The sequence below is a fragment of the Merops nubicus genome, unplaced genomic scaffold, assembly GCF_000691845.1.
Source record: "Merops nubicus isolate BGI_N331 unplaced genomic scaffold, ASM69184v1 scaffold1989, whole genome shotgun sequence".
In the NCBI taxonomy this organism is placed as follows: Eukaryota; Metazoa; Chordata; class Aves; order Coraciiformes; family Meropidae; genus Merops; species Merops nubicus.
Genome location: NW_008632826.1, coordinates 22,037 through 33,268, shown reverse-complemented (window position 1 = coordinate 33,268; position 11,232 = coordinate 22,037). Strand labels below are relative to the sequence as shown.

The window sequence follows — 11,232 nt, the reverse complement described above, 5'->3', positions numbered from 1 at the left end:
TCTTTCCCTTGTGCTTACCTCCTGGGCTCCTCCTGGCAGGAGGGCAGGCTGGATTTCTCCCTGGCACACTGTTTGCCTGGCAGGAATGGCAGGAATGTGCCCCCTTTGACCCCTTTCTGGAGCTTCTAGTGCTGTGCACAAGGTGCATGTGGGGCTGTCTTTCCCTGCTTGGTTTGGAAGGTGTTGCCAGCTGCAGTAGTGAATTTATTCTCTGAATGTCCTCATGGTGAGACCACTTGAAAATAAAGAAAAACTCCATTTATTTAGTCTCCTGGCCCTCCACAAAGCCAAGAGGTGCCAGGCTCTCTCAGCCCTGCATGGTGTCCTTCCTGTGCCCAACTGAGACAGGACCTATCACTCTGGCATGCAGCCCTGAGGAAGGAGTGGCAGGGAGGTGTGCCACACCCAAATTTGAGAGGGCACCAGGGTGGGCATCCTTGCTTGTGTCTCTTCCAGGCCTCTTTCAGTCCATCTGGGTCTTTTCTGCCTATTTTGGTGATTGGATTGAGCTCCAACAATATGACACATTATTGTTCCCATTAGTTACATGAAAAGATGGAAGAAAAGATAAAACCAGTGACAGGCTGGAGAGAACACACAGACTGGTGCAATAAATGTACTAGAAAACAGAAGATTCTGGGTGGGTTTGTGGTAGCTGATCTGGAATACATGCTGCAAAGCCCTGGATTTAGGGAAGAAATAACCCAAAAGTGGCTTGTTTTGAATGTCAGGTTTGTTTGTGTATATGCCTTATATCAAAGGTCCCTTCAGTAGGCTCTAGCAAGGGTTAGCAGCTGGGACCTGAACCCAGAAACACTCAGAACACCAAATTAGGAGCACATCTTCAACAATGAAGATAATTAGCTGGTGGAGTAGTTTTCTAAAGGGTTTGAGTGCTAATCCTCTCCTTCAGTCACAGTTGAAACAACAGTGTACTGGCAGAGTGATTTATATCAGACTTACAAATGACAATCGATGCCACTATAAAAGACTCAAGCTGAACTTGAACATTGAGTCTTGGACTTGGTACCCATGCTACCAGGTGGCATTTTCTGGGCTGAGGGATCACAGATGGTCAGGCTGAAGGGAGGTGTGAGTCAGGCTCCAAGGTGTCATTGGATAGGCTGTTCTTGCTGGCCTTTTCATCTCTTCCAGTCTGGAAAAGCATTTTATGTATTCTGGAGCTGGTAAGCTCATCCATGGAATGGACACAGAAATAATGGTTTCATGAATGGTGTTGGTGTGATTTTTTAAAGCATACAAGCCAGAGAGTGGTGTGGAAGATGAGGTGGAGAAAGGATATTTCCCATCCAAATCCCACATGGCATAGCTCTGGTTAAATGTGCTAAGACAGTGCTTAGATCTGGCAGTAGGAATGGTGAGAGTCAGCTCCACATTCTTCAACACCCACATCAGGTCATCTCCCTGAGTGAAGGGTGGAGCTTTGTGAGGACGTGGTCCCACAGATGGAAGCACAATGGCTGCAGCCACAAGGACACCCTCCTACAGAAGTGGCCAGGGAGCCAGCTGGCTCAAAGGCACTGCCTGGGTGGGTTGTGGAGCTATGGAATTAGGGAGGGCAGTGATGACAGTGTTAATGGCCTGCTGCTGGCTCGGGCTGTGAGCAGCCCAGCTGTCTAAAAGCATTTTCCTTTTCATGGTTGAAGGTTTCATACTGCTTTAGTCTGGAAGAACCCCCCTTCCTTCTCTTCCTGTGATGGAGACAAGGACTGGACCAGCCAAGAGGCTGCTTACCCAAGCCTTCTTCTACATTTCTTCTGCAGATGACCATCCTCCAATAGCCCGGACTGGCATGGACATGAGGGTGCAGCCAGGGGAGCCAGTGATGCTGAGAGGCGCAGAGAGCACGGATGACCGAGGGATAGTCAGCTATGAGTGGAAGCAGATCCTTGGGGACCCCTCTGTGGAGATGAAGGTAGGGACCTGCAGGAAGGAAGCTGCTTGCTCAGTGTCACCTGTGAGCTACACAAGGTTGGGCTCTCACATCCACTGACTTAAGGGTCACCTTGTCCTTCTTTGCTCAAGCTAGTCCACCCACAATCCTTTTCCCAAAAGCATGTGCAAGAGATGCCTCTGCTCCCACACTCCTGTAGTTCAGTGGGGAGCCTGCCCTTAGTTTTGCTGTGCTCCACTTTGGTGCTTCTTCTTCTCTGGCTCTGAATAATCCACTCTTAGGCTCTGCTTCTGTTCTCCTGGGGCTTTTCATGGACTTTGCCTCTCTTTAGAGCATAGACTCCTCCTGTTTTATCTGAGTTTGGAGCAGAAGTCATGTCTCCCAACTGGCTCCAAGGTCTCTAGGGTGTGTACAGTGCTTATCTGATAGATGTTTCATGTGAATGGTAGCTTTAGAAGAGCAAATTATTACTGTTAAACTTCTGCAAAATGCTCTGGAAAGCCTTGGAGTTCATATGGAGCTCTTGTGGCTTCTCTTGGAAGAATCAGCATATGAGCACATCAGCCCCACAGCTGATTTTGAAGACCAACAACCATAGAATGGTTTGGGTTGGAAGAAACATTTAAAGGTCACCTAGTCCAACCCCCTGCACTGAGGAGGGACATCTTCAACTAGACTAAGTAGCTAAGAGTCAGGTCTGAGCTGACTTTGAATGACTAGCTGAGGGGGCTGTGGAAATCTGGAAGGGCTCCCTTCCTTTTCCCTTCCCCCTAGCCCAACCAAAGCAACTTTTGGGGAAGCTGAGGGGGGAAGAGTCCTCTAGTATTATGCTGTTAACTACATTAAGATGATATAGAGCAGCACTGTGTTCTCTTGAAACCTAGCCAAAAAAGCAGATAGCATGGAAATGGAGGCCCAATATTCTTAGGAAATTTAGGGAAAAAACTTTGTGTCCACAGTATGACAGCTTTCTGTTCTGACAAAAGAATCCACTCCCTTTTAGAAACTTATCAGCAGGCAAAGAAACAGGCACTCACTTCCATCTCTAAAATGGAATATAATTGTCATATTCAAAATGAAAGGGTATATATTTCTTAAATACACCTAGCTTATTCCTTGTGTACTGAGAAATTATTTATAATAGTTGTTTTTTTTTTTTAAATAAAATAAAAACTACGGGTGTTTCAGTCCTCTCCAAAGATTTTTATTTTCTCTCACCCCTTCACATATTCAAAAAGAAAGGGTATATATTTCTTAAATACACCTAGCTTATTCCTTGTGTACTGAGAAATGATTTATAACAGTTGGGGGTTTTTTTAAATAAAATAAAAACTACGTGTGTTTCAGTCCTCTGCAAAGATTTTTATTTTCCCTCTCCCCTTCACAATGCCCCAAAGTATGAAACATCTAATTATGCTTGTGGAACTCTTTTCTCTCTGCTATTCCAGCTGGGTGCCAGCCCATGGATTTAGGGTGGGAGATTGCGTAGCACTGAGACATTTTTCATGCCATACATCTGCTTGGGATTTTCCAGCCAAGCTGCTCTTCTCCTAATGCAGGAACATGGGCCTTGCATGGCTTCACTCACTCCCTCATGAGAGGTACCTTCTTCTGCCTAAGCCCCTTCTTTTGCCTTCTCAGAAGCACAAAGAAGATCAGGTAGAAATCTCCAACCTTCAGGCGGGGACTTACGTCTTCCAGCTCACTGTCACAGACACTGCACAACAACAGGACTTCACCAACATCACCATCATGGTGCTGAATTCTGAGCAGACTGAAGGTGAGCTTGAGCCCACAGGTTTCTAACTGGAGCCCCCAAGCCTGGTTTTACTAGTGCTGGTATTACTAATACTCTGCTCAGAGGGGTAGATGGGAAAAGAGCAAAACCAAGAGACCACACTTGCATGTCAACTTTTCCCAGTAAGAGCCTGCCCCTGGCCAGCTGTGAAAGGTCTCCTTGTTCATAGGGGTCTATTTTAGGGTTTTCACATCCTCTTGCAGAAGTGGCCTCAAATAACTCCATCCCTTCTGCAAGTCATTGCCCACTGTTGGGTGACATCAGAGTGACTGAAGCCCTGGGTGCAGCTGAGGGTGTAAGACAGGATAACCTGAGAGGTCTTGTTGACTCCATGGTTTTGCTGTGAAGGCCCTAAATCACTTAACCTGCAGCAGAGGTGGAGGTGGAGCTGTCTGCCTAACATTCAAAGTGTCCCTGGCTTTATTTATATGTTTTTACTTTCATGGACTTGTTTAATGATCAAAATGTTCAACATTACAAGTGCATTAAGAGCAAGGAGTTCTTTGACAAACGGTTGACTAACCAAGGAGTTCCTCCTACCAGAGGAACCATAAAAATATAAGAACAGTCACATCAAGTGACACTAAAGGTCTGTCTGTGGGGAGCAGCAACTCCATTTGTTTCATGGATGTGGCACTTCCTGATTTCATTTTGTGATCCTGCCTTTTGTTTAAGTAAATACATACCACAATTCGTTACTCACCTTCTCTACATTGCTCAAGATTTTCTAAGTCTTTCAGACAAGTGTTCACACTGTTGATGAACATTCCTTGGGAAGATTTTCTCCTTTGTTATATGTGAAGGCAAAGGAAGATGACCAGAGCCTTTTATGTTAACTTTCTTGATAGAACATTGTTTGACTCCTAAGAAGGTGGGATGGTGTCGGGGATCCTTTCCACGTTGGTTTTACAACCCAAGCCTTCAGCAGTGTGAGGAGTTCACTTTTGGTGGCTGTAAGCCCAACAAGAATAACTATTTACGGGAAGAGGAGTGTAAACTCGCCTGCAAGAATGTTAGAGGTGAGTCTCCTGTGAAAATCAGCCCCCTCTTTCTCATAGGATTGAGATGCAGCTATTTAGAGCATTTATATAGAGTATTTAATGCAGCTATTTAGAGTCCAGAAAGCTGAGGAGACTGGGTTCCTTATGGATGCAGGATCCTAGTCTTCTACTACCAACTCTGACCCAGCTACTGGAGTGCTGCTCCACTGGTCAGTGTTCCTGGCGTGTCTGGCTACTGAAACCCTCACCAAACCTTCAGACTCACATCTGAAATCTAAATTCAGAAGGTTGCACTGTGATGCACAGCTTAAAGAGGATGCAAAAGCCTTGGAAGAGAATGACTGTGTGGGAGTGGTCTGGCTGGTCCTGGGAAGCTCCCCTGTGCCCCTCCAGGCCTCCCTCCTGTAGGCATCTGGCACCTCTGGGTGGTGGGCATCAGTATTTCCCCTCTCTAGCCCCTCCAGGGCTTGCTTCCAGAGCATATGTACTTCTTAGGTGAGATGTAGGCAATATAAAGCTGATCTTGAGCTGACAAAATGATGTGGTGGTAAATTTGTTTTATTTTTCCCCCTTGTCTCTTCAGGTGCTGTTGGTGGTCGACAACAACCAGGTGAGCCTCCTGCACCACCATGTCCTCCTGCTGTGAGCTCAGGCTCAGTGTCTCACAGCCATTCCTGTGGCTTTTGATTAGCACTCAGTCAGTGTGGGAAGTGAGCTGCTGGAGACTCTTATTTACTCAGCCTTTCACTCTCATGTCACAGGATTAATTCAGGTTGGGAATTAGCTCTGGAGGTCATCTGGCTCAACCTCCTGCTCAAAGCAGGGCCAGCTTTGAGTCACGTTGGGTTGCTCAGGACTGCATCCTGTCCAGTGCTGGGTATCTCTGATGAAGGAGATTTTACTGTTTCTCTGGTCAAATGATGACAGTGTTTGATGACCCCCATTCTAATTTTTTTCCCTTTATATTGCATCACTTTCCCTTGTTGCAACTCGTGTCTGTTGCTGCTCATCCTATTACTGTGCACTTCCAAATTGAGTCTCCCTCTGTCTTTTCCATAACCTCATGCTAGGTCTTGTGCTCCAGCCCCTTCTGTGTTTCTAGTGGACTCACTCCAGTGTAACAGTGTTTTTTTGTGCACTGGGGAGCTCAGAGCAGGGCACAGTACTCAGTCCTTGGGACCACCTCTGGAGCAGAGGGGAATAACCACCCTTCTCCATTGGCTCTCACAGCCTGGTGTGCAGGATTCAGTTTGGCTTTTCTGATTTAATCACAGAATGGCTTAGGTTGGAAGGAACCCTGGAGATATCTAATCCAACCTCCCTGCCATGGGCAAGGACACCTCTCAATTAGACTAGGTTGCTCAAATCTTCCTGATTAGCTCATTCTTGCTTCAAACTTCTGTGTACTATTTTTCTGAAAGGAAGCATGGCTGTTGATTTATAAAAAAGAAGTAGGTTTCTTTCTTTTTTTATGAGTCCAGGGTGGCACTGAAGAGAGACTTTAATCAATCTGCCTTGTTTCTTGCTTGCTAGCCCCATCAAGTGCTTTTAAATCCTTCACAGAGCATCTCTGTGGCAGGGAGAAACGATGAATTGTAATGAATCCTTTGAACTGTTTCTCATGCAGTGTGCAATGGGAACTGTCAGTCCCCCTTCTTCAGATGCAAGGATGGCTGCTGCATTGATGCTTATCTGGAGTGTGATGAAACTCCTGACTGTGCTGATGGATCAGATGAGATGTATTGTGAACAATGTAAGTACTCCAAATTCTGGTCTTGGACAACTTCGTGTCTGCCCAGGGATGAGTGCAATGCAAGTCACAAGTGTTAACTCAATGCTTTTTGCTGCCTTTTGTTCTTACCTCCTGAGCCTGCATCACCCTTTCCCACAGTATTATATTTGCAGGTTCTGCCATCTCCCATATCTCTGCTGACTGCAAGAGCTGATCTTCCTTCTGGGATGCTTCCTGCCTCTTAAATACTCTACGACTTTCTTCTCTGCACTTGTCTGTAAGACTTCAGAGCCTGTCCTGCCCTCCCCTTCCAATATTCTTCTCACTGGATGACCTTACCTGCTCTCCCAGAGTGGGGAGATGGGAAGTGGTCCTGCCCTCCCTCCCCCTCTGCCTCCCAAATGTGACAGAATTCCCATCATCTCTTCTCTGTATGTGGGTGTTTTGTTGCCTTTTTAGGTTGCAAGCTTACAGTTCAGCTCTCTTGCCCTCTCCTGTATCCTACACTATTTTTTAAGAAGCTCTTTTATGCTTCTTAAAACCTGGAGTGAGAGCAGTTTCCCCACACTCCTTGATGGAAAACAAAACAAAATAAAGAATAAACCAGCTGTTTTCCTTAGTTTTGTGTCCCTATTTGTGGAACAGAAATTTGGAACAGTTTCTTGTGACTACCTTTTGTTTTTCCCTGGTTCCTCTCATTGCTTTGAGATATTTAAGAACCTCCATTTGCATCTCCCTTTCCCTGGCTTGCAGTAGCAAAGGGTTGTGCAGGAAAGCCCTGTCTGCATGTACAGAGGCATTTCTTTTATATCCAACTGGTGAGAGAGGTTTTAACATGACAAGTTTCTCTTGCAGATGCTCGTGAGTTCAACAGGCTGCAGAAGATCAATGTCACACGGAACCAAGGTACATGTTGTCCAGAGCACCTTGGCTGACTTCTACTATTGAATTTTCCTTTAGTCTGCTGTTTCATGGTAAAACTGCTTCCCTATACAACTCCAAAACCAGGTGTAGCATCCGGGTAGTCCTGGCATTAAAAAGGACCAAGGGCCTGTTATCTGACAGCTGTTTATACCAAGTTTTTTAGCTTTCTGCCTAAACTTTTCCCACCCCAGGAGGTCTCATGCATATTGCTTGTTGGGCACACTGCCTGGCCTGTACAAAACCATACAGACTAACCCTTTCTGTGTGTCCAGGCTCTCCACTTTCCCTTCTGCCTCCTGAGGAGAGCAGTTTGTTTCTGCAGGGGATTGGATCCAAGGTCTAGCATGACTGCACACTCTGATGCTCCTTTTTCCTCCTTGCTAGTTGGGTCATTGGCAGGTGGCAGCTCACCTTGGCAGTTCCAACGAGGCAGTACAGACCTGAGAGCCACTGCTCTGGCCCTGGATTCTTTCTGCCATGGTGCCTGTGCTCTTCTGTTGTGAGCAGAAGGTGTTTTCTCCCTAGGAACACACTGCTTGGGCTACAGTACTTCTCCCTTGCTTTGCCAGGTCACTGTGTGGACTTGCCTGATACTGGACAGTGCAGTGAGAGCATCCCCCGCTGGTACTACAACCCCTTCTCTGAGAAATGTGACCCCTTCACCTATGGGGGCTGTGGTGGCAACAACAACAACTTTGAAGAGGAGGAAGAGTGTATGAAATCATGTTCAGGCATTACAAGTAAGCAGACGTAGTGAGGGCTGGAGTTTTACTCATCAAAATGTGAAAACTACTCCAGATTGAATTCTGACAAAGAGGCAGTGACTGGTGGCTTACAGGCAGTGGGGTGCAACTACAGCATCTTTCTGCAATGGGCCTGTCATTTCTTAGAGCTGGAAAACATTTTGGGTGCTGGTGTTGCAAAAAGGGATAGATGCCAAAACTAACCAGAGGTACAGGATGGCCTCTCTAAAGAGAAACAAACTTTCTAGCTTGGCTCCGTTTCTCCCCAAGTGGGAGCTGAGAAATTAAGAAAATTCTCAGTGATGCATATTAGGCAGAAGTTTTAAACAAACAAGAGGGAAATGTTCACACTCTAAAGCTTTGTACTTGTTGCTGTGGAGGCCAACAGCTTGAACTGGAGGAATTCTGCCCAACTGGATCTGTTAAGAGGCAAACTTGCTGCTCTTCTGAAGTGCCACCCTTAGCTACACTGTGCCTCACAGCCTGCCTCCAAAACTCAAGGCCATGGCTGTCAAGAGGGATGCTCTTTGCTTTTGGTCATGTCAGAGCACAGGAAATATGCTCCTCAGAAACCTGTTTTATCCCTTGTTCCCAACCTGCTTTGGAAAACATTTTTCCTCCTCTTTGCTTCCAATACAGAAGGAGATGCCATTGGCCGAAGATGGGAATCATTTGAGTCCCAAAGTGCTGTCTTAAGTGAGTAACAGTTTTTCCTACAGATCTTGCTTGTTGCTTCTAACCTGTCCTGAAAAATACTGTCTTTCTTTGCAGATCATAGCCTTCTCTCCCACCTTGCTTTTGGAGCTGAGGGAACAGTGTGGGATTTGTGGGATGCTGGCAGTGGCAGAAGATGCTTCTGTGCACAGTGCCTCTGTGGTCCAGTTTCTCCTTTGTCTGTGACTCAGTAGCTCAGATCAGAGGCTCCTGATTTTCCTTCCATCAACTTGCATGAATGTTCCACTCTTCAGCATCAAAAAAATGCCATGTAAAATTCTTCCTAAGGGCCACTTAGTTCACACAAGCACCACTAACTTCTGCAAGAAGGAAGGCCCAAGTGGGTATGTGAATTTTGGGTGCCAGACTCTGGGGAAATCTCATGACCCTCTCCACAGCTGTTAAGAACAGCAAAGCTATTGACTTACAAGTCCTTGAAAGACTCACATTAAGGTTAGTGTCCTTTCACCACTGTAGGGCCTTTCTTCAGTAGAGAACTCCTGAAATTAGACACTAGAGACTGATTTAATCTTCAGATTCATGCCAGCTCTCGAATGCATCATGTTTGAATATCTCCACTGATGATGCAAGAGTTTGATTGGCTCTAGAAGGAGCTTTCCCCACAAACTCAGCCACCCACCACAGCTCACTCTGATAGCTTGTTATCCCAACCAGGAGGTGCCTTCTGTGACCACCCCTTGGTGGGCTCCCTGTTGACATGTGAAGCAAGAAGGGCTTCATAGTCATCGGGATGTCAAATGGCCAAGCCAGCCGAAGTCACCAAATAGCCTTTAGAGGGCATGGTGTGTCTGGGAAATGACAGGAACCATAATCTGCTTTACCCTGGCCATACCCTTATGCCATGCTCTTGCCTTCTTTCTTCTTTCCCAAGCTGTGCAGTGCCCACCCTGCTATCAGCCCAGCTGCTGCTCACCTCCTTCCACTGCCAGAGCAGCTTCTGCAGCAGCTTTTGTGCTCGCTTCTTCCCGAGTGCTCCTGCTGCACCAGAGCTCATGGAGCAGCCCTTCTAATGTCTTCTTCTGTACCCGGCAGGTGCCTTTGAGGTAGTGATTGCTGTTCTCCTGGGGGTCTGCATCATGGTGGTCCTGGTGATCATTGGTTACTTCTTCCTGAAGAAGAGGAAGAACGGGCACCGCCGCCAGCCGGCCACCGCCACCAACTCCACCCTCTCCACCACAGAGGACACAGAGCATCTCTTTGGCAGCACTGCCACCAAACCAGTCTGACCTACAGCCTCTCTCTCTCTCCAGCCCAGCACTGGGGCACACCCCAAAACTTTTGGAGTTCTGTTTTTTTAGACGTGAGCCTGTGCCTGAAGGACTCTTCCTTTTCTAAGACGTTTGTAGCATCAGGCTGAGATTTAGCCATGATTTGGCAGTACTAGTGCTTGTGATTGTCTTGGCTAAATGGCTGCTGTGAAAAGTGAGGATCTGGGAGCATTTTAATGCTCTGCAATGTCTCTTCCTTCCTAACCTCAAACAATCCAGTGAAACTCTGAACTACACCTTTCTTCCTGCTCAAAGCCAGAGCACAGCTCCACTCCATGTCTTGAAGGATCCTGGGACTGGAGCTGGGTAGCATTCACCTTGATGTGACCAGAGCCAGCAATGTTTTCTTTGCAGTGCCACTTTCTGCCACTCAGCCCTCTCCCCTAGTCATCTACAGTCCTCTGGGTCATGAAGAGCCTCTTGAGGGCTGTGAGATTCATGTAGTCATCCAGACCTGTTCCAAGAGCTCTGTTACACTCTCCCATGGTTTCTGGTTTTGAGGTGGAAGGAAATGAAATACGTGCATTAATTGCTAGGCTTTGCTTTTAAACAGAAAAGCAAACCTAGATTGTTTTTCCTGCCTGGCTGTCATGTAACAGCCTCCTCTGTACAGTACGTGTCCACCCTTTGCTCTCTGTCAGTTGTCCTGGCTGCTTTTCCTGTGTTCAGTCTGAACCCAAACACATTGAGAAAATATCTATTTATTCTTACACGAGAGGAAAGAAAATGCTGATGGTGAGGGGAGAGAGGAAGGACCCAGCTCCCTTCCAGTTGGACTTCTGCTGCAGCTTTGATTTTTACTGAGCCCTGCCCTGAGTCCCTGGCTTCTCCCAGAGCACAGGAGGGGACAGGACACCACCAGCTGATGATCTGGCGAGGTCCTATGTGTTCCTCTTGTGAGGTGCTTCCCAGATCTGTGCTGCTGCATACCTCAGTTGTTCAGGCTTGTACCTCTGGGAGCTGAGGCTTTCTGCTGAGGGCAGAAGCTGCTGTTTCTCAAGTGTTGGCTGCAGGGTTGGCATCAATCCCCAAATTTCCAGTGCCTGCTGCTCTTGGAAAGCTGCTGTGAAGAGAGAGGAAATCGGTGCATGTGTGTCTGTGTGTGCGTGTGTGTTT

At 46.9% G+C, this 11,232-nt stretch overlaps 1 protein-coding gene across 1 annotated transcript in view; it reads left to right on the top strand.

Moving 5' to 3' along the window:
* Window positions 1–10,296, top strand: part of SPINT1 (serine peptidase inhibitor, Kunitz type 1) — a 15,757-nt gene extending 5,461 nt beyond the window's left edge. The window contains exons 2-10 of the mRNA XM_008948006.1: window positions 1,785–1,936; window positions 3,557–3,695; window positions 4,562–4,732; window positions 5,298–5,324; window positions 6,342–6,467; window positions 7,302–7,352; window positions 7,940–8,110; window positions 8,753–8,809; window positions 9,881–10,296. Of these exons, the coding sequence (XP_008946254.1) occupies window positions 1,785–1,936; window positions 3,557–3,695; window positions 4,562–4,732; window positions 5,298–5,324; window positions 6,342–6,467; window positions 7,302–7,352; window positions 7,940–8,110; window positions 8,753–8,809; window positions 9,881–10,074 (1,088 nt within the window). The 3' untranslated portion in view covers window positions 10,075–10,296. The remainder of the gene's footprint in view (window positions 1–1,784; window positions 1,937–3,556; window positions 3,696–4,561; window positions 4,733–5,297; window positions 5,325–6,341; window positions 6,468–7,301; window positions 7,353–7,939; window positions 8,111–8,752; window positions 8,810–9,880) is intronic.
* Window positions 10,297–11,232: the final 936 nt, after the last annotated feature.